Source organism: Schistocerca nitens, chromosome 1 (genome assembly GCF_023898315.1).
Source record: "Schistocerca nitens isolate TAMUIC-IGC-003100 chromosome 1, iqSchNite1.1, whole genome shotgun sequence".
In the NCBI taxonomy this organism is placed as follows: Eukaryota; Metazoa; Arthropoda; class Insecta; order Orthoptera; family Acrididae; genus Schistocerca; species Schistocerca nitens.
In genome coordinates this window covers 218,529,693-218,553,014 of record NC_064614.1, presented here as the reverse complement: position 1 = coordinate 218,553,014, position 23,322 = coordinate 218,529,693, and the positions used below count along the sequence as shown (strand labels likewise).

Genomic DNA, 23,322 nt, shown 5'->3' with positions numbered 1-23,322 from the left:
TCAAATTCTGAAGGTGGTAGGGGTAAAATACAAGGAGCGAAAGGCTATTTACAATTTGTACAGAAACCAGATGGCAGTTATAAGAGTCGAGGGGCATGAAAGGGAAGCAGTGGTTGGGAAGGGAGTGAGACAGGGTTGTAGCCTCTCCCCGATGTTATTCAATCTGTATATTGAGCAAGCAGTAAAGGAAACAAAAGAAAAATTCGGAGTAGGTATTAAAATTCATGGAGAAGAAGTAAAAACTTTGAGGTTCGCCGATGACATTGTAATTCTGTCAGAGACAGCAAAGGACTTGGAAGAGCAGTTGAACGGAATGGACAGTGTCTTGAAAGGAGGATATAAGATGAACATCAACAAAAGCAAAACGAGGATAATGGAATGTAGTCAAATTAAATCAGGTGATGCTGAGGGGATTAGATTAGGAAATGAGACACTTAAAGTAGTAAAGGAGTTTTGCTATTTAGGGATTAAAATAACTGATGATGGTCGAAGTAGAGAGGATATAAAATGTAGACTGGCAATGGCAAGGAAATCATTTCTGAAGAAGAGAAATTTGTTAACATCGAGTATAGATTTAAGTGTCAGGAAGTCGTTTCTGAAAGTATTTGTATGGAGTGTAGCCATGTATGGAAGTGAAACATGGACGATAACTAGCATGGACAAGAAGAGAATAGAAGCTTTCGAAATGTGGTGCTACAGAAGAATGCTGAAGATAAGGTGGGTAGATCACGTAACTAATGAGGAGGTATTGAATAGGATTGGGGAGAAGAGAAGTTTGTGGCACAACTTGACTAGAAGAAGGGATCGGTTTGTAGGACATGTGTTGAGGCATCAAGGGATCACAAATTTAGCATTGGAGGGCAGCGTGGAGGGTAAAAATCGTAGAGGGAGACCAAGAGATTATTACACTAAGCAGATTCAGAAGGATGTAGGGTGCAGTAGGTACTGGGAGATGAAGAAGCTTGCACAGGACAGAGTAGCATGGAGAGCTGCATCAAACCAGTCTCAGGACTGAAGACCACAACAACAACAACATGACTTTTTATAATTTATTTCTGCAGTAAATGATATTATTCTTTGGTGCAGAGCTCTTAAATAGATAAATGGTCATGGATAAATAACTGAAATAATTATATTTGAATGTGTGTTGTGTGTTCTTTTGTACATATCTGAAAGAACAGACACCACACAGAATCCGCAGCTGTGATACATATTAAGTAAATTGTGGAAGGTGGGTGGGGGGGAAAGGGAAGGAGAGGCAAGGTAATATTGATGCCAGCTGCATCGGGCTTTATGCAGAATCAATGGTGACAAGCAAAAATGTGTGCCAGATCAGGATTTGAACCTGAGATTTCCTGCTTACCCGATGGTTGTGTTAACCAACTGCACCATTTGGACACAGTGTTTATTGTAGTTGCGTGGTCTATCTTGGCATGCCTCTCGGCTGACCCACATTCCCACCTAGCACCACCTATCTGCAGTCCCCATCCATGTCCTCCATGCTCATTACTTAGAGATTCCCACATGAGGGCAAATGTAATAGTGTATCCACACTGAAGGTGGTGGATTCTTTACCCATTGTGGTGAATTGGTTGTATATGAATGCATGGTGTCTGCTCTTTCGGACATGTCAGAAAGAACGCACACCACATTGAAACAGCATTTGTGATATGTATTATGTAAATTGAAGGTGGAAGGAGGTGAAAGGGAAGGAACTATTGATATTGCCTGCATCGAGACTTTATACAGAATCAGCAGCGACGAGCAAAAATGTGTGCGTGACTTGTGGAAATAAATTTGAAAGTAATGTCTGTTGTTTTTTGTCACATTTCATTGGGCTGTGCAATTTTTTTTCTTTGGGAACTATTGTTAATTTGTACACAAAAAATTACTAATGTTTCTCCATTCATTGAAAGAGAGAATTATTGTATTAAATATCATCCTGTGTCATTTCTCTTTGAAAATACAGGAGAGGTAATACAAGGTTAATTATTTGTATCCATTGGGTGTCAGGTTATGTGCACGTGACCATAAACTAGTCCAGTTTGTAAACTAGTCCATTTTTACCTCACTCACTTTCCCTTTGTGGTGGTATTATTGAATATACCACTGATTTATTTTGTTGAAAGACACATTTACAAAGTTTGCCATGACAACATACAGTTACAAAATTTTGTAGACCTCTGATTAGATAGATATTTTGCTCTCTCATGTTATGCACAACTGAAGGTGTCACTGTACTCGGACTAAAATAACTGTTACCTTACATTATGTTGAAGTGCCCATGTAAGTTGACAGCTGTAACAATTTACTACTACGGATTGGACAGTGGCCCAAAATAAGATCTTTGTTTTTTGTATAGTGCTCAGCAATAAATTTTTGCCTCAAGTCTTAACTTGCAGTTTCAACCTAATCTTGTGTGTCTCCTTCTAGTGCTTATCTTGCTGTAGACAGGCAAATTCTACTCTAGAAAGAAAGCTTCTGCTGTTACGACACCAACACCACCACTAGTGCGGTGCTTGTTGTCAGTAAGCACACATATTTGAGTAGTGCGCCGTTTGGCTGCTCTGGGCCCACAAGAGTCTGTCGACCTTGGTTCGACACCTGTCGCCTGCAGCCGATAATAAGTAGCCACTGGTGGGCAAATGCTTCTTATATAGCCATGTACCAGCTCTGACCAGCAGTCTTGTGTATGGTCTCTAAACTGTATTGTACTTATACTATCACACCGTGACTTCGTAAATAGTTGGTTTCTCACAACTGTGTCTTCGGAGCTAGTACACTTAACCGTCGAGCAGGCACTCTGCTTTACATAACATGAGCAGGCGCATAGCACACTTTGTACACTTATGAAAAATAGCTGTTTTCTTGTTACCAAGGTAAACAGGTATGAGCAAAACCACAGTTTAATCTTAGTTTAATTAAACAACAATGAAATAAAATTACTTATATGTGCTAAATCACTGCTTAATATAAGTGTTTCATTAGTGCTGTTATCGCGTACAAGTGTTACCTCACAGTAATGACCCAATTGAAGCATTAAAAATCACAGTTAAATCAGATACCTGCCGACTGCTTATTTGAAAACTAAATACCTCATAGATAACTGCCTTATTGTGTGGGAGTGTGCTGCCACATTGGAATCTGGGTCGTTATCTCACATGGCTAGTACATTTTTTTCTCATCTAGCTCTCTGTTCATTTTATAATACTGTTGCTCACTTGGACATGTGACAACACAACTTATTATTGTGTCACTTAAAGCAAGACCGAAGGAATAGGTATGGCCTCACAGTTATTTTAACAACAGTGGAATGGTACACACAATTTTACTTGTGATTGGCACACTTTATATATAGGTGTGCCTGCTCGAGGGATAACTTAATTAAGTTTGATTTTTTTCATTACATTTGAAGTGACATTGGTGCACATAGCTGTATGTAGTTGAGTTAAAGACCTGTGAGCTAGCCTGTCATCATAACCCTCAGTGGCTTTGATGAATGTTCATTTCTCTTTCTTCCATCCTACAGTGTCTCATCCCTCTCCCCACCTGTTCACCAAGTGTTCTGGCCCATTCCCATTTCCTACTTTTCTCAACTGCTACATAACCATCCTATTCCAAGCCCAATTTCGGAATGTTGTTTTTTAGTGTAAATAAAAATTTGTTGCTGCAAATAACATACATTTATTTTTTTAGGTGTATTTTGAAAGTGTTGCTGGAAGAGGATTGTAATGAGATTGACCGGAGTCATGATGTAAGGGCACCACCTCTAAGTGTGGTTGAGGAGAAGTTAATAACATTGATTGTAACACTGAGGAACAGATGCTCGAGATTTTCATCTTTAATCAATGATTTTCTAACAGCTGTTGAGTATTACATACTCAATTTGAGGACCACACCTGAGGTAAGCAGTATGTGCAGTGCATCAGAAATGTGTGATTTTATGCAGATATGTGTTTGCTTTGACACTTTTATGTCAAAGTGGCATAGTGGATGAAAGTTATTATGCATTCAAAAGGAACATTAATTGCTTGGGGCAAATGTTGGGTCATTCTTCGTTCAGCTAATTCTGTCTCCCATTTTCCATGCTCATACCTCTACCCATTATGTAAGAACCTAACTGTAAAAAAAAACATTAATCACATGTTTACTTCATTTACTGTACTTAACCCTTCAGTTCAAACTGAAATTTTGAGCAGATAATATTCTACAGTCTGAATAACGGAATAAGAAAATGGAGAGAAAGAAATATAAATATGCCCACTGTGAAACAAAAGATAGGACGTGCGATGGTAGTAAAGGATGAACAATAAATAGGTTATAGGGCAGAAGAGACTTGTGTTACCACTGATAAGATACTAGCAAGTTCTTTGTAAGAACTACTCACTGTGTATGGAGGTGTTGAAGGATGTGTAGACACACAAACAAGAACTGACACACACACACACACACACACACACACACAGACAGACAGACAGACAGAGACACACACACACACACACACACACACACACACACACACAGAGAGAGAGAGAGAGAGAGAGAGAGAGAGAGAGAGAGAGAGAGATTGCTCCAGCTCTTTGGGAAATCACACCAGATGTTATTTTGATAGGGAAGGTGTGGTCAATTATTCAGGTTCGTAGTTCTATACATACCGGTTTCATTTCATTGCCCAAGTTCTGTCCAAATGTACCCTCCCTCCCTCCCTCTCGCTCGCCTTTTTTAAATGCAACTACATAGATGAAAAGCCACAGCATCGATGATTATTATCCATTTCATGGTGATTGACCCATGACTTTGAGCTCATATTCTGATCACATCAATGTGTTGTACCTTACCAGGATTGATTGCTGCACTTTGTCTAATGACGATACATATTAACAAGACAAAAAGTGTAAATGCAAGATCTTTTGTTCGTATTCATAGCCGTTATGTTTTTATGCACGTACATCTACATAAAGAGCTGATATCACATTGTAAATGTATTTATGTTTTCGTTTCTATGCACTGCGTGCTATCGTGTGCTATATTGCTGGAGCTCTGCACAGTATTTCCACTTCATTGTTCATTGTAGCCGTCGGGGGGGGGGGGGGGGGGGGCCTTCCCATCAGGTAGGAAGCAATCGTGCTCCCATACATTGTTGTGTAGTTGTTGAGACAGTACTTGTAACATAATTAGTTGCCTTGTACTTGTGTGAAACCATGCATAATTTATGAAGTTGTGAAAGTCTATGGTGATGAAGTGCGCATGCTTACTTTGAGACTGAGAAAGAACAGGTCGCGGGTAGTTCCATAGCACAGCCAATAAAGAGAACTAGTGAATGTCTCGGTATTAGTGAAAGCACAGTGAAGAGAATTTCGAGAGAATAAAGTGAAACTTCATATCTTGTATCACCAAAAAACAGTTCTGCCAGGTGACAGAAGGTCGCATTGGACAAGTTTACGTAGGGACTCATTAGAAGAAAAGTCCATGATGACTTCTATGTGGAAAAACAGTTTTCAGCAGTGGTAGCCGGTGTTGAAAAAGTTGAAGACTAAAGTGTAAGATTTTTCTGATATGAGCGAAACAACCTTTTGGAATGCTATTCAGAAATTGGGCTTCAGATACAAAAAGTTCAACAAAAGACCTGTGTTGATGGAAAATTACCAAGTAGCAGGAAAAAGAGACAAGATGTTGCAGGAAATAAGACACACACACAACACTAGATGGACTGTTTATTACACTGATGAGAGTTGGTGTGGTGCAAATTAGTCCAGAAAGTTTTGTTGGTAGGAACAAAAAATGCCTTATGCATCAGAAAATGTATACATCCATCACAGAGGAGTCCTGGCAGATTAAAACTGTGTGCCGGACTGAAACTTGAACCTGGTACCTTTGCCGTTTATGGGCAAGTGCTCTACCACCTGAGCTACTCATGACCTGTTCTCGCAGCTTTACTTCTGCCAGTACCTCGTCTCTGCTATATCCTTTCTTCCAGAAGTGTTAGTTCTGCAAGGTTTGCAGGAGAGCTTCTGTGAAGTTTGGAAGGTAGGAGACGAGGTACTGGCAGAAATAAAGCTGTGAGGACTGGGCGTGAGTCGTGCTTGGCTAGCTCAGATGGTGGAGCACTTGCCCGCAAAAGGCAAAGGTCCCAAGTTCGAGTCTCGGTCCGGCTCACAGTTTTAATCTGCCAGGAAGGTTCTTTAATTCAAACACTGTTCGCTTCTGGAAAAATGATGATAATGTTCCACATTGGGAATGAAGATGGGTTCGTGCGAAATGCTGGTTTGTTTTACTGGACAAAAAGGAGGTGCAGATTATCACTGTGAAACGAATGCCAGACACGGCAAAGAGTGGTTTAGGAGTGTTATTGAAAAATTACCAACTAGATCTGCGTTTTGTTTTAGATCAGGCTCCATATCACATGATGATGAATCCAGTATCACAAAATCCATGTTATGAAATGGAGAAAGAAGTCTGTTTTTGAATGGCTGGAAAGCAGTAGTGTAGAGCTGCCATCCATCATATGTGGAATTTACTAAAATAGCCTACTAGAACACACGCAACCGCACTTCACGGTGCAAGAATACCTTTTCAAAAGTGTATTGCGATCATTGGACAAGGCAGTTAAACTTCTGTGGTTGCCTGTAGCACAACCGCAAATTGAGTGCCATTGAACTCACTTGGACATTTGTCAAGAGTTAGGTAGCAGAGGACGACAAGAATTTTAAAATAATGGTACGCTAGATGATCAAAAGTATCCGGACACCACAAAAACATATGATTTTCATAATAAGCGCATTGTGCTGCCACCTACTGCCACATACTCCATATTAGGGACTTCAGTAGTCATTAGACATCGTGAGAGAGCAGAATGGGGCGCTCTGTGGAACTCACGGACTACGAACGTGGCCAGGTGATTGAGTGTCGCTTGTGTCACACGTCTGTATGTGGGATTTCCACACTCCTCAACATCCCTAGGTTCATTGTTTCCGATGTGATAGTGAAGTGGAAAAGTGAAGGTACACTTACAGTATAAAAGTGTACAGGCCGACCTCATCTGTTGACTGGCAGAGACCACCGACAGTTGAAGAGGGTTGTAATGGGTAATAGGCAGGCATCTATCCAGACAATCACACAGGTATTTCAAACCACATCAGCATCCACTGTGAGTATTATGACAGTTAGGCGGGAGATGATAAAACTTGGATTTCATGGTCGAGTGGCTGCTCGTAAGCCACACATCATGCCAGTAAATGCCAAACGACACCTCGCTTGGTGTAAGCAGTGTAAACACTGGATGAATGGACAGTGGAAAAAGTTGTGTAGAGTGACTAATCGTGTTACACAATGTGCCAGTCCAAGGGCAGGGTGTGGGTATGGCGAATGCTCGGTGAACGTCATCTACCAGCGTGTGTATTGCTGACAGTAAAATTCGGAGGTCGCGGTTTTATGGTGTGGTCGTGTTTTCCATGAGGGGGCTTGTACCCCTAGTTGTTTTGCGTGGCACTATTGCAACACAGGTCTACATTGATGTTTTAAGCACCTTCTTGCTTCTCACTGTTAAAGAGCAATTCGGCGATGGAGATTGCATCTTTCAGCATGATCGAGCACCTGTTCATAATGCACAATCTGTGGCGGAGTGGTTACACGACAATAACATCCCTGTAATTGACTAGCCTGCACAGAGTCCTGACCTGAATCCTATAGAACATCTTTGGGATGTTTTGGAACACCGACTTTGTGCCAGGCCTCCAAAGCTGTTTCACAGAGGAAGACTGCACTGTAGTTCCTTCTCTAGATTGTTGCACAGATGATAAAATGGTAGATATCGAAATAGACGACAGAGGGTTAGAGAAACAATTAAAATCGCTCAAAAGAGGTAAGGCTGCTGGACCTGATGGGATACCTGTTCGATTTTACACAGAGTACGCGAAGGAACTTGCCCCCCTTCTTGCAGCGGTGTACCATAGGTCTCTAGAAGAGCGTAGCGTTCCAAAGGATTGGAAAAGGGCACAGGTCATCCCTGTTTTCAAGAAGGGACGTCGAACAGATGTGCAGAACTATAGACCTATATCTCTAACGTCTATCAGTTTTATAATTCTGGAACACGTATTATGTTCGAGTATAATGACTTTTATGGAGACTAGAAATCTACTCTGTAGGAATCAGCATGGGTTTCGAAAAAGACGGTCGTGTGAAACCCAGCTCGCGCTATTCGTCCACGAGACTCAGAGGACCATAGACACGGGTTCCCAGGTAGATGCCGTGTTTCTTGACTTCCGCAAGGCGTTCGATACGGTTCCCCACAGTCGTTTAATGAACAAAGTAAGAGCATATGGACTATCAGACCAATTGTGTGATTGGATTGAAGAGTTCCTAGATAACAGAACGCAGCATGTCATTCTCAATGGAGAGAAGTCTTCCGAAGTAAGAGTGATTTCAGGTGTGCCGCAGGGGAGTGTCGTAGGACTGTTGCTGTTCACAATATACATAAATGACCTTGTGGATGACATCGGAAGTTCACTGAGGCTTTTTGAGGATTATGCTGTGGTATATCGAGAGGTTGTAACAATGGAAAATTGTACTGAAATGCAGGAGGATCTGCAGTGAATTGACGCATGGTGCAGGGAATGGCAATTGAATCTCAATGTAGACAAGTGTAATGTGCTGCGAATACATAGAAAGAAAGAGCCCTTATTATTTAGCTACAATATAGCAGGTCAGCAACTGGAAGCAGTTAATTCCATAAATTATCTGGGAGTAGGCATTAGGATGATAGATAAACTCCAGTGGAAGACTGCAGGAGAGACCCTCAGTAGCTCGGTACGGGCGTTTGTTGAAGTTTCGAGTACATACCTTCACCGAAGAGTCAAGCAGTATATTGCTCCCTCCTATGTATAGCTTGCGAAGAGACTATGAGGATAAAATCAGAGAGATGAGAGCCCACAAAGAGGCATACCGACAATCCTTCTTTCCACGAACAATACGAGACTGCATACCGACAATCCTTCTTTCCACGAACAATATGAGACTGGAATAGAAGGGAGAACCGATAGAGGTAATCAAGGTACCCTCCGCCACACACCGTCAGGTGGCTTACGGAGTATGGATGTAGATGTAGATGTAGACCAACATCGATACTTCTCCTCAGTGCAGCACTCCTTGAAGAATGGGGTGCCATTCCCCAAGAAAGCTTCTGGCACCTGATTGCACGTATGGCTGCAAGAATGGAAGCTGCCATCAAGGCTAAGGGTGGACCAATACCATATTGAATTCCAGCGTTACCAATGGAGGGCGCGATAAACTTGTAAATCATTTTCAGCCAGGTGTCCGGATACTTTTGATCACGTAATGTACTTCACAGTTGTGTCACTCCACTCTGGAAAGTGTTCCCCAAAGTGTCTGGAGGAATTCAGTGAGTCGTGTACACAAATTTGAAAACAGTTATGCACAAAGAGACCACTGTCATGACATAGCAATGGAACCATTGCTGATCTAAGCAGATGAATGAATAGCAGCAGCGAGACCCGAGCCAGCAGCGAAAGTGATTTAGGTAGGTTTTATTTCAATCTTCGTTCTTTACTGCAAACTGTATTTGAGCTAATCGATTTTCCCATTTATCGTTGAAATGTGCCACACAGATGTTCATTTATTGTAAGCTGCTTGCGTATTGAGCATGTATTTGAAATTTTGCAGTGTCCGATATTATGTCCCTCTAATCATGATAAATACTGAATGTGGCAATGCTGCACTTTTGAACAGGCACTTGTGGTGCATTACAACAGTGGCGTCACAACGTGACAGCTATGCTCCACCACAGCCTCGCATGTTTTGCAGCTAGTAACACAATAGCTTTACAAACTCATAACGGGGAGTATTCAATAGTTTATGTGCGCACACACACACACACACACACACACACACACACACACACACACAGCAAAAGTTCAAGCTTAACACTTGAATTTGACATTATAGCGATGAAACGAGTAATCCAAAAACATTGAAAATCCACATGTAAATAGAACAAGGTTGTATTTTTAAACAGTGCAAAGGAAATGTTTCTCCTAATTAGGGCCTGATTTTTATGTGTCCTTAAAGTCGACACTCACCGAAAAGAGCTATAAGGATGGCTTTTCTTAAATTCAACCACGTATGCTGCCCCATTTCAGCTAAGATGGAATAGTCATACACAAAATAGACATATCCACATATCAGTGTTTTTAATGCAATGTGACCAGAATACAAGCTCAAAGTCATGGGTCAATCATTATGAAATAGATAGTAATTTATGATTTTTCAATACAATCTCTAACCTTTTCCACGATTTTGATCCATCTTTTAACAAGGGCACATATTTCAGTGTGGTAAAATGCACAGTAGCCATTGACGCACAGATGTTTGCATGGCTCCCTCATCTTCAAAGTGAATCCCACAATGAGCTTCTTTTAGTGGCCCAAACAAATGGAATTCTGGTGGTGCCAGGTCAGGGCTGTATGGGGATAAGGCAAGACTTACTATCCAGTTTTCACAATCTCTTCAGCCGTACAATGACTGGTGTGTGGTCTTGCATTGTCATGCAAAAGAACATCGGTCCAAGCTTTTGTTGGGCGAACTCACTGAAGCCGTACTTTAAGCTGTTTGAGGGTTCTGACACATTGGACAGAATTTATTGTGTGTTCGTACTCCAAAAAAATCAACCATGATCACACCCTCTGCATCTCAGAATACTGTAGCCATAACTTTTCTCTGCCGATTGCACTGTTTTGAACTTTTCCTCCCTCCTTCAATGAGTTTCTGTAATACCATTCCACTGTCTCCCTCTTTAATTCTGATTTTCTTGAAAGAAAGAAAGAAAGAAACTGGTGTTTAGTCACCAGTCACAGTTTTTTCCAGGAAAGAGACAATTCCAGAATTGAAAGAGAATTGTTTTTGTTGTCTCTCTCTCCTGATCGGTTAAACATTTTTAGTACTAAAGTTGCACAAATCTTTGAGTATCTCTGGTGTTCAATAATCATTATCATACTGCCTGTACTGAGGGAAATAATGAGAGACAAATCCTCTGCAGTCACTCAGCGGTCAGCACAAGTGGTGTTATACTTGCTGAATATTGTGTAGAATCAATGCAGTCACTGACCTGCCGCTCTGTGTTTCACCATCTAATGGCATTTGCCCTTCATCTTTGTTACAGCGATGAACTCATTGTCTAACAGTGCTGATATTTACTTTTGCATCAGCGTACACATTTTTTGTTCTTTCGTGAATATGAATGGACATTTCACCTTCTGCACTGAAGATTCTGTCACAGAACGGTGTCTGATATGAACATCGATGTCTGACACTTTCCAAACAACTGCACTACTGGTATCTGTTGATGCAGGAATTTACCACTGCACTGGATTGGAGAAGCTGCTTTGTTTAATAAAACTACATTCAAATTTTCCACTTACCAAACTTCGTTAAAGGAGAAAAGAAACAGGGGGCATTTTGACTGACCCTTGTATTACTGAGTTTGCTTCAATCCTTGTCTTTCATCACCAACTTGAATTGAGAATTCACACTGAAGTGCCAAAAGACATCGGATAACGATATGCACATATACAGGTGGCTGTAATATCAACAACTTGGAAAAGACAAGTTGTTGCTTACCATAAAGAAGACACGTTATGTTGCAGACAGGTACAATTAAAAGACACTTACATAAAGCTTTTGACCAAAACCTTAATCAGTAAAAGACACACACACACACACCATTCATACACTGAAGCAAGCACAGCTCGTGCACGCATGACCCCCAACTCCAGCATCTTGGGCCGGAAAGCAACTATCATGCGGGGTGCAAGCAGCAGTCTGGATTCGGCAGGGAAGGGGAACGGGTAGTATTATATGGGTGGGGGGAGAGACAAATACTGTCTGGTGGAGTGTGCAGGGGCTAGAATGCCAACAGGTGCAGTGTCAGGAGGTAGTGGGGCAGGGTAGTGGGGAAAAAAGAGCAAAAAAGGAGAGGAGTGGGGAAAGATAGGCGGATGCACTGGCAGAGGGCAGCAAATAAACAGGGTGGGATATGGGAATGGGGAGCAGGTGATTGGACAGAGGGGGTGAAACTGTTGGGTGGAGGATGTGGGGGAGTATGTTACCGTAGGTTGAGGCTGGCATAATTACAGGAACAGAGAAAGTGCTGTAAGAGTAATTGCTATCTGCGCGGTTCAGAAAAGCTGGTGTTGTAGGGAAGGATTCAGATGGCTCAGGTTGGGAAGCAGCCATTAAATAAAGTGTGTTATGTTCAGATGTATGTTGTGCCACAGGATGGTCTACTTTGCTCTCGTCCATAGTTTGGCAGTGCCCATTCATCCCGGTGGACAGCTGGTTGGTGGTCATTGTTGTTGTTGTTGTGGTCTCCAGTCCTGACACTGGTTTGATGCAGCTCTCCATGCTACTCTATCCTGTGCAAGCTTCTTCATCTCCCAGTACCTACTGCAACCTACATCCTTTTGAATCTGCTTAGTGTATTGATCTCTTGGTCTCCCTCTACGATTTTTACCCTCCACACTGCCCTCCAATGCTAAATTTGTGATCCCTTGATGCCTCAAAACATGTCCTACCAACCGATCCCTTCTTCTAGTCAAGTTGTGCCACAAACTTCTCTTCTCCCCAATCCTATTCAATACCTCCTCATTAGTTACGTGATCTACCCACCTTATCTTCAGCATTCTTCTGTAGCACCACATTTCGAAAGCTTCTATTCTCTTCTTGTCCATGCTAGTTATCGTCCATGTTTCACTTCCATACATGGCTACACTCCATACAAATACTTTCAGAAACGACTTCCTGACACTTAAATCTATACTCGATGTTAACAAATTTCTCTTCTTCAGAAATGATTTCCTTGCCATTACCAGTCTACATTTTATATCCTCTCTACTTCGACCATCATCAGTTATTTTACTCCCTAAATAGCAAAACTCCTTTACTACTTTAAGTGTCTCATTTCCTAATCTAATCCCCTCAGCATCACCCGATTTAATTTGACTAAATTCCATTATCCTCATTTTGCTTTTGTTGATGTTCATCTTATATCCTCCTTTCAAGACACTGTCCATTCCGTTCAACTGCTCTTCCAAGTCCTTTGCTGTCTCTGACAGAATTACAATGTCATCGGCGAACCTCAAAGTTTTTACTTCTTCTCCATGAATTTTAATACCTACTCCGAATTTTTCTTTTGTTTCCTTTACTGCTTGCTCAATATACAGATTGAATAACATCGGGGAGAGGCTACAACCCTGTCTCACTCCTTTCCCAACCACTGCTTCCCTTTCATGCCCCTCGACTCTTATAACTGCCATCTGGTTTCTGTACAAATTGTAAATAGCCTTTCGCTCCCTGTATTTTACCCCTGCCACCTTCAGAATTTGAAAGAGAGTATTCCAGCTAACGTTGTCAAAAGCTTTCTCTAAGTCTACAAATGCTAGAAACGTAGGTTTGTCTTTTCTTAATCTTTCTTCTAAGATAAGTCGTAAGGTTAGTATTGCCTCACGTGTTCCAACATTTCTACGGAATCCAAACTGATCTTCCCCGAGGTCCGCTTCTACCAGTTTTTCCATTCGTCTGTAAATAATTCGCGTTAGTATTTTGCAGCTGTGAGTTATTAAACTGATAGTTCGGTAATTTTCACATCTGTCAACACCTGCTTTCTTTGGTATTGGAATTATTATATTCTTCTTGAAGTCTGTGGGTATTTCGCCTGTCTCATACATCTTTCTCACCAGATGGTAGAGTTTTGTCATGACTGGCTCTCCCAAGGCCATCAGTAGTTCTTGGTGGTCATGCCAGTATAAAAAGCAACAATATGGGAATTGTGGGTCCACCTTGTTGCAAAACACTTTTGTTATTTTTTTTGTTTATTTACTAGTTTCAGTGACAAATATCACCATCAGTGGGTTCTTTAATTCTAAAACATGCAGTAATAGCAGTTATAAAACATTATTACATGTGTTCTATTTGTTTTTTAAATATTGTTTGCTGTGAATATTTTCATAATACCTTATTTACTATATGTCACAACATTGTTTTTAAGATTTTTGTCACTGTTTGTTGCATATTTTTTGTGTTTTTCTGTTGCCGTTTTTCTCGGCATACATCGTGTCATCTGCAAGTGTGCGAGTGACTGTTAGTCAACAAATACGAAACGTGAACTTACGTATGTCAGCGTTATACATTTGGTACTGCAGCAGTGTTGTGGATAGAGTTTTGGTGTGTGTATGAATGGTATGTGTGTCTCTTTTAGTGATGAAGCCTGTGGCCAAAAGATTTAAGTAAGTGTGTTTTAATTGTGCCTGTCTGCAACTTAATGAGGTTTCTTTACAGTAACAAGCAATGTCGTTTCCACATAATTGATATTCCTACTTGGAGTTTCCATTGTATGATGGTGGTGGTATTTTGTACACAATACCAAATTTCAGGCATTACCTCTTACCACGGTCAACGCAGTGGCCGTCAGCCTTCATTTAATGACTGAGAGCAGTGGCGTTTGCGTAGAGTTGTCAGTGCTAACAAACAAGCAGCGCTTCATGCCATAACTGGCGAAATCAATGTGGGATGTGCAAAGAACATATCTGTTAGAGCAGTGCGGCGAAATTTGGTGTTAAAGGGCTATGGCAGCAGACGAACGATGCAAGAGCTTGCACTGAGAGCACAACGTCGCCTGTAGCACTTCTCCTATGCTCATGACCATATTGGTTGGACCCAAGATGACTGGAAAATTGTGGCTTGGTCAGATAAGTCCAGATTTCATTTGGGGGGGGGGGGGCTGATGGTAGGTCTAAGTGTGTTGGAGACTGGAGAATCCACAAAGCTGTGGATCGAAGTTGTCAAGAAGATACAGTACAAGCTGGTGGTGACTCGGCAATGGTTTGGGCTGGGTTTATGGGGAATGGACGGGGTCCTCTAGTCCTGCGAATCAATCATTGATGGGCAGTGCTTATGTTCGGCTGCTTGAAGAACATTTGCAGCCATTCATGTACTTCTTATTCTCAAACAACAACGGAATTTTTATGGATGACAATGTACCATATCACTGGGCCACAATTGTTCACGATTGATAAGAACATTCTGGACAATTTAAGGGAATGATTTGGCCACCCAGATCACCCGATATGAGTGCCATCAAACATTGGGACATAATCAAAAGGTCAGTTCGCACATAAAATAGTGCACTGGCAACACCTTTGTAATTACGGACAGCTATAGAGCCAGCAGGGTTCAGTATTTCTGCAGGGGACCTCCAGTGACTCATTGAGTTCATGCCACATTTAGTTGCTTCACTGTGCCAGGCAAAAGGAGGCCTGACAGTGTATTAGGAGGTATCCCATGACTTTTGTCAGCTCTGTGTAAAGTGTAAAGAGCGTAGGAAGAACCGATGGTGTAATAGACATGGTGCTTATTTCTGTAATTTCAGCACTTCTTCTCTTCTTGATTATCTTGCCAAATTCTGTGTATTGCATGAATTCATTTGGCCTTAAACCTTGTTTTTGTTTTTTTTTGTTCTCTTTGTTTGTTTAGCATTAAGTCAAACTGTCAGACCTTTGTTGTGACACAGCAATTGTTAATAAGTGCAAAAGAACTCTGCTGCAGTTAACAGACCATGTCACGTTATTTTACTGTTCCATTCTTGATTGGGAGACAGTTCTCTAATGCTGTAACAAGAAATTTCTGTTCCACAGTGTAGTTGATGAGGAGTTAATTCTAATGCCACAATCAGAAATTTGATTTCCACAGTTGAGGATTGGGACAGAAATCACAAGTAACACAACCAGATGCTAGACAGTTTATTATACTATGTGTATAGTGATATAGTTGTGGTATGGAATGGAAGAAAGAAATTTTGGAAACAGACACGTTACATTATTGTCCTGTAAGAGAGGACAGATCTTTCATTGCTCTAAATTACAATTCCAAAGCAATATATTGAAAAAACTTTGCATATCAACGTATTTTATGCCTAAAATTAAATATGAGTGTTCGAGGGTGTTTAAGAAGTTGACAGACTGACTGTTATAACTGGAAGTTTATGGAAAATAGTAACATGATAAGATGTAGTTGTCTACTCAGAAATCTGTTGTGAACTGCAGTTAACATTCACAAAGTGGTGTGAGAATGCAGATTTCACTTTGCTTCTTAGGATCCATGCTGACTCCTATGATGACTGCAATTCTGCAAAAGAGAAGTAGAACCTTTACATTAGTAGAGGATGCTGCTACATAAGGTGACTCACAGATTAAATTCAACTGAAATTTTTAGTTCAGATTGCAGTTTCAAGTATGTTTGCTCATTTAGTGCACTGTGCTGATGATTATAACTATGATATTTTTGGTACGACCATGTTTGATTTGTTATTTCCCCAGCATATTGTTGACAAAAGTAAAGAACCTAACAGCTTGAAGGTTGGTTTCAACACCATGGTGCTCTGTTTGACATCATCCTATTGGGTTTGGTATCAGAATGCCTCATCTGGAAGTATTATTAGTTGGACTGGCACTCTTTATACGGAACCCCAACCACATCACAAGCTGGTAATTTTGATATGCATGAAGTGTAAGAAAATTGCTTTTAACGCCAGAAAAAAATCTCAGACTGACTGAGACCTCAACACCAAATGTGTCGATATACCATATTTACTCAAGTTTGAGATGAGATACCCCCCCCCCCCCCCCCACCACCACCACCACCAAAATTAATCATTTGAAAAATACAGGGTCACATTTACAGATGAAGCTATGTCAGTTGCAGTCATGTGAAGGGTACCCCTCCCTCTCCCCGACAATTGTCTGTCCATAGCATGCTGCTGTTGTGCCTGCCACAACAAAAAATTATTGGTAATTGTTTTGTGGACTTACTGGTGAAAGTAATTATGAAATTACATTACTTGTTAATTTTCTCCATTAAGCATAATGTAACGGCAATTTTACCAAAATATATTATGCATTAGCAAAAGAAAAGACTTCACTAGTTTCCTCATAATGGTGACAAAGAGATTGCAACTGCCTTTTCATTTGTAGGTGGAACTGAAAATTGGACAAATACGTAACAGTAGTATAAATTTCTACAGGAGAAAGTAAAAGTGTAGATAGGGACCAATGGCATACTTATGTGTTTTGTGCACTGATGTTGTCAACAGTTACCTTGACAGTATGACAGTGATGAAAGGGGTTTGGGGGAGTGAACTGCTGCTCAGGTCCCACCATAACGACAACCTTGGGGGGAGGGAAAAAAAAAAGGTATAAATTTTTTGAAACCAAAATTATAAATTTAATTGCTCTTTTATTGCCTCTCATTGGTTAGGTTATTTTTTTTTTTTTTTTTTTTGTTTTGTTTATTTTATTTCTCCATGTATTTTCGAAATGCAGATAATCAATAACTGGCATAAGTTTAAAGTATGTACAGTGTTATTAACTTTCTTAAGCAGATAATTTATGTAAGTGAAAGAGTCTGTGATTTTGATTAGTCGAATATGTTAAAAATAAAATGTTCTCAAAGAACTTCTTTAAAATAAGAGTGTTGCTGTGTTTTATACTTGGGTAAACACGGTACTTTCCCATTGAATCGTCAATTTCATTACTGCTGCCTAAATACTCACACTCAAAAAGAGCTTTAAGTAAAGTTCATACTAGAGGCATTTCATCAATAATGCACAGGTTGGTATGATTGTGGATCGTTTGATGCAACAACAATGAAAATTACGTCAGATGTAGTTGGGAGCTTGAGGAAGAAGCAAGTCTTTTTGTGTTTTTGCATTTTTGCTGTGCACTCTACCATAAAATTGGTGAGAGGTAGAAATGGACCCTGCGGGGATCTCTGGTACTGTGACTGTCGAAGATCAGAGGTTGTACATCAAGATTTAAACTTTATGTGGCAAAAACTGGACAGAAATCCACGGTGCGTGAAGTGGAGTTTGTGGTGAGTTGACAGTGGACCATTGTACACCTTCACATACAGCTAATCGTTTTCGTGGTGGTTGCCTGAACAAAGACAATACTTAAAAACCCGGAAGGCCAAAAGCGTCAACAGATGAATGAAGTGTGAAACTTGTGGCAGATGCTCTTGAAGAAGACTGCAGTGCAGATTGTGAGGAAATCTCCGAAGCCAGTATTCTGTATTCTGATAAATGATTTGCAGAAGAGAAAAATTTCTGCAATATGGGTCCTACACTGTTTGACTTCTGAAGAGAAACAAAAACACCTGGACATTGCAACCTTGCTCAATTGATGATTCGATGTGAAGATCAAGGATTCTTTAGTCAAGTTGTCAGTATTGGCGAAACATGGATAAGAGATTTTGAAGCAGAGTTGAAATCACAGTCAAATGAGTAGAACTTCAGATTCTCTACACACAAAAAAATTTCAACATGCTCAGTCAAAGCTCAAGCAGATGATAATTTTTGCTTATGATCACCAAGGAATCGTCATGACGTAGTCCCCTATGGAACACCCGTGACACCAGTGTATTATCATAACTTCCTGCAAAACCTGCGCAGAAAAGTGCATAAAATCTGACCTCAGTTGATCAAGGCTGGGCCAATCATTCTCCAGGACACTGCTCGCCCACATATCAGCAAAATTGTAGCCCAAAAGCGGCGTAATTATGGGTGTGAAGTGTTGCCGCATCCTACCTACAGCCCAGACATGAGTTCATCAGACTTTGACTTGTTTCTGAAGTAGAAAAAACCGATGCGTGGACATCATTACCTTTCTTTGGAAGAGGTTTCTATCACTATTACACAAGCCATTTGAAAGAACAACCGAAGTAGTTTCCTGTATGGAACAGTAAAGCTTCTGAGACGTTGGGATTCAGTCGTAATGAAGCAGGGAGACTGTATTGAAGGACTGTAAAGAGATAATGGAAAAAAAAAAAAATTAAACATGTAAGAAAAAGTATATAGTGTGCATTATTTATGAAAGGTCCCTTGTATATTACTTTTGACCATTGATTTACTGCTGTTATGTATTCTGCATCTTACATGCATTGGTAATGCACTTAGGCTTTTAACTTTTTTCTTTCTACAGTACGATCTTCTGCACATTTTGACAAGATTTCATGCCTCTCTGTGTAAAGCAGAAGGTCTACGTGAACGGGCACAGGCTTTTTGCTATGATGCTCTGTATTCTCTGAAAAGGAAGTGTTTCCCAGTTATCTATACTATTCTGATACATTACCCAGAGGTTTTCCCAAGAGCATCGTTTGGAATGAGTAAGTACTTGCAATGAGACAGAAACATAATTTTATTCTTGTATTTTATTTAAATTAATTATAGAGACTGTTAATAGTTTGGCTGCATGGTAGTTGTAACATCAAGTAAAATATGGATTTTAAACAGTGGAAAATCCTGGATGGAATGTAACAATATCGTGAAAAGGATAGTTGCTACTCTCCATATAGCAGAGATGCTGAGTCACAGATAGGCATAACAAACAGACTGTCACAAAATAAGCTTTTGGCCAACAAGGCCATTTTAAAAACCTTTGTGTACAATTCGTACAGAAACCAGATGGTAGTTACAAAGAGTCAAGAGACGTGAAAGGGAGGCAGTGGTTGAAAAGGGAATGAGCCAGACTTGTAGCCTATCAGCAATGCTATTCAGCATGTACATTGAACAAGCAGTAAAGGAAACCAAATAAAAATTTGGGGTAGGAATTAAAGTTCAGGAAGAAGAAACAATGTAATTCTGTCAGAGACAGCAAAGGGCTTGGAAGAGCAGTCGAACAGAATGCATAGTGTCTTGAAAGGAGGATACGATATGAACGTCAACATAAGCAAAACAAAGATAATGGAATGTAGTAGAATTAAATCGCGTGATGCTAAGGGTAGTACATCAGGGTGTCTACGACCCGGAACAACCGGGAGATCCGGGAAAAACTCGGGAATTTTTTCATCCGGGAGAAAACCGGGAAAAACCTGGGAATTTTTTTGAATTCCAGGAATTTATCATTGTTTTTGTTCTCAGTTAAATTTTTGTAGTTTTGGCTGGTAAGAACCAATACTCTAACAAAGGATATTACTGAATCCTGCTATTGCAGAATAATACTGCAGCCATAAAAAATGAACGAGAGGAAAAACTAAAATAAAATTTAAATTGCAAAGGAAATGCGTCATATACAGCAACAAACCACAGTGCTCATACAAGCGTCTGCCAACAGCAAAATGTGTCAAAGGCTTTAGGAAGACTATGCAATGCTTCGTAACAACAAATTGCCTCCGATGAGCATGACGTCACAACTGTTATTAGATTTGTTTTAGCAGTTATGAGTGGGATCATGCGCATGTGCAGTTGAGTAATACCTTCTACCGCTTCTGGCTACAGAAACGTGGCTGTTGGCTGTGTAAGCAGTCGCAGTTAAAAAAAAAAGCTAGGTGCTACCAGGAAAAATTTTACTGGCGCGCCCAAGCTGCCAGATTGCGCAGCAACCGTGGATCTAGGAGTGCAGGGGAGGGGAGGGGGGGGGGGGGCTAATTCATATAAAACTTGGTTCACAAAGCGCCTAGCATCCAGCGCGCATTGGTCTATCTATTATTCGTATGACTTTGAAACGTGTTCCTGTCGGTTTTTAACATCGTTGAACACATTCTAAGTTGATTTCTGAATGAATCATAAGTTGATTTGTGAATGTGTACATAGTGTACGTGATGTCTCTGTCAGTGGAATCCTCGTCACATCTAGAAATAAAACTTTCCTGCAGACAAAAAAAAGGGGCCATACGAGCTGAGCAGAGTATAGCCGAATGAAAGAAAGCCAACCACTGTCTGATTATGTGGTTGACAGGATTTGCGAATGATGAGTGTTGTTACGATTACCAGCTAAATCCATAGATTCAGACTTCCAGAGTGCGAATAAACGACTAATAGGAATAACAGGTAAGATAGATTATGTATTATCTTCTCGGTGTATCCAAGAAAATGAAATTTTGACAGACAAATTTTTGGCCAGATCGCTATACTAGCAAGGGCCAGTTGTACAGTCTCCGTCTAGCAGCCGCTTTAAGGTCTATTCTGGACGTAGCGCAGAAAACGCGTTGTACGAACACGTAACAATACCTAACTGGAGAATAATTGCGGGGTAACTAAACTGGCAGAGTTAGTGAAGTTAACTGGCGAATATGCTTTGACATTGGCAGGAATAGATACAGAATTAGTGATGACAACATTGTCTGTTAGAACGAGGAAGGAGAAGAAATGGGGACATCACACAAATTATGGAAGAATAAGACGATTCCAAATTTCCATAAAAATTTCGCACTACTACTTTTCGATCTTATGCTTGAGAAACTGGAGCGTATGAATGGTGTGAAACTATTTCCTAACGGAAAGCTTTTTGCTTGTAGTAGGCCTAATAGAAATTTTTAGCCCAGAAGATCACACTTTTATGCCGTATTAAAAAATTTACCGGCACATTTGTGTGATATATCTTAAAATGTAATACGTGCATAAAAGACCAACATTATATGTGAAAGCTTAGCTTCTCTTGCAGCGTATTGGCCTTAAAGACCAATATTATATGTGAAAGCTTTGTTTTTCTTGTAGCAACATTATATATATAAATTTAAACCATTAACTTTTCCTGTTCGTGTGTTCGCGCTACTTAACAGTGATGTTGCTATTGACTGACAACACGACGTGTCCGAAGCTCTGAATCTCCGCTGTCGCTGGCTGGCGAGATCACGAGACATGAGCTATGATTGGCTTACAAATATGCATCACAGTCTCGATTTCAATGCTTCGGAAAGTAACATGCGGTGTTTGGTGGAATTCGAATTTATACTTTCGTAATACGAAAATATGCAGCGTACATGTTACTGCACATCAAACATCTTTCCAAAAGGTGTTTCGTTTTCTAAAGCGCCGGGAAATTCTACTCCCATGTATAAAACCATAACCATTTAAAGGATTGATAAGTTATACAGTTCCGAGAGAAAATATACTGTCAATTAACAGGGAAAAACTATGTTTCCACCTGGGAGAAAGTGTATTTTTAACTGGGAAATCCGGGAATTCTTTTTCCTTGTCCACGTATACACCCTGTACATGAGTTTTGCTATTGTGGCAGGAAAATAACTGATGGAGGACAAAATAGAGAGGATGTGAAATGTAGACTGGAAATGACAAGAAAAGCATTTCTGAAGAAGAGAAATTTGTTAACATTGAATATAGATTTAAGTGTTACGAAGTTTTTTTTTGAAGGTATTTGTCTGCAGTGTAGCCATGGATGCATGTGAAACAGGGATGATAAACAGTTCAGACAAAAAGGGAATAGAAGCTTTTGAAATGTGTTGCTACAGAAGAATGCTGGAGATTAGATGGGTCGATCATGTAGCTAATGAGGAAATGCTGATTAGAATAGGGGAGGCAAGAAATTTGTGGCACAACTTGATCCAAAGAAGGGATAAATTGATTCGACACATTCTGAGAAATCAAGGGATCGCCACTTTAGTATTGGAGGGCGGTAAAAATTGTAGGAGGAGACAGAGACGAATACAGGAAGCAGATTCATAAAGATTTAGGTTGCAGTGGTTATTCAGAGATGAAGAGACCTGCATAGGATAGAGTAGCATGGAGTGCTGCAATAAAACAGTCTTCAGACTGAAGACCACAACAACAGTTTACCCCTCCTTATGAAATTATTTTTTAATCATTCTGACACTCTTTGGACCTCCATTAGAGTCTTTGAGTCTTTTGGAACCAGAGAGACATCAGTAAAGAATTTGCTAGATAAATGATTGAAAAATTATGCACAAATGAGTAAAGTTCAAAGTATCGAAGGTATAGGATAACAGATCAATGTGCGTTAGCACTATTACTGCTGTAGCTGAGGTAAATAAAAATGTCCATTCAGTCAAGTTGTTTTTACAAAGTACATGGAGGTAACATTACACTCAATCACTGTATTTATTTGTGTGGTCATAAGAGTAAAATAGTCATATCTGCATGGCAGATGAAAAAGTCTCTTGTACTGTGTGTAGTTGTCATGCTTAGTGTCAAAAAGTGTGTGAATGTTGTTTAAAAGAAACAAACTTGGACAGTCACATGAAAGTTAATCCATGTCATCTATTTATAATGGTGAAGGGGCTAAATGTGTGTGCGTGTATGTGTGTGTGTTTTCATTTTAGCTTGAAAGCTAAGCTTTTTCTTCCATTCCTTTTGACAGTTTGGTGGCTCCAGCAATAGCTTCTTTGGATGAAATTAAGCTGCTGCGTATTTCTTTGAACAAATTTAATCAGCAGTAATATATTGGCTGAAAGGGAATAGCTTGTCAAAGAGGATAAAATAGAAACAGTTACCTTTGTCAGTTAGAAA

The 23,322-nt window shown here is 40.2% G+C and overlaps 1 protein-coding gene across 4 annotated transcripts in view; it reads left to right on the top strand.

The window, feature by feature from the left end:
* Positions 1-23,322, top strand: part of LOC126246014 (uncharacterized) — a 297,733-nt gene that overhangs the window by 211,953 nt on the left and 62,458 nt on the right. For all 4 annotated transcript variants that reach the window (XM_049948363.1, XM_049948362.1, XM_049948364.1 and 1 more), the window contains 2 exons: positions 3,697-3,904; positions 19,041-19,224. In XM_049948363.1, the coding sequence (XP_049804320.1) occupies positions 3,697-3,904; positions 19,041-19,224 (392 nt within the window). The remainder of the gene's footprint in view (positions 1-3,696; positions 3,905-19,040; positions 19,225-23,322) is intronic.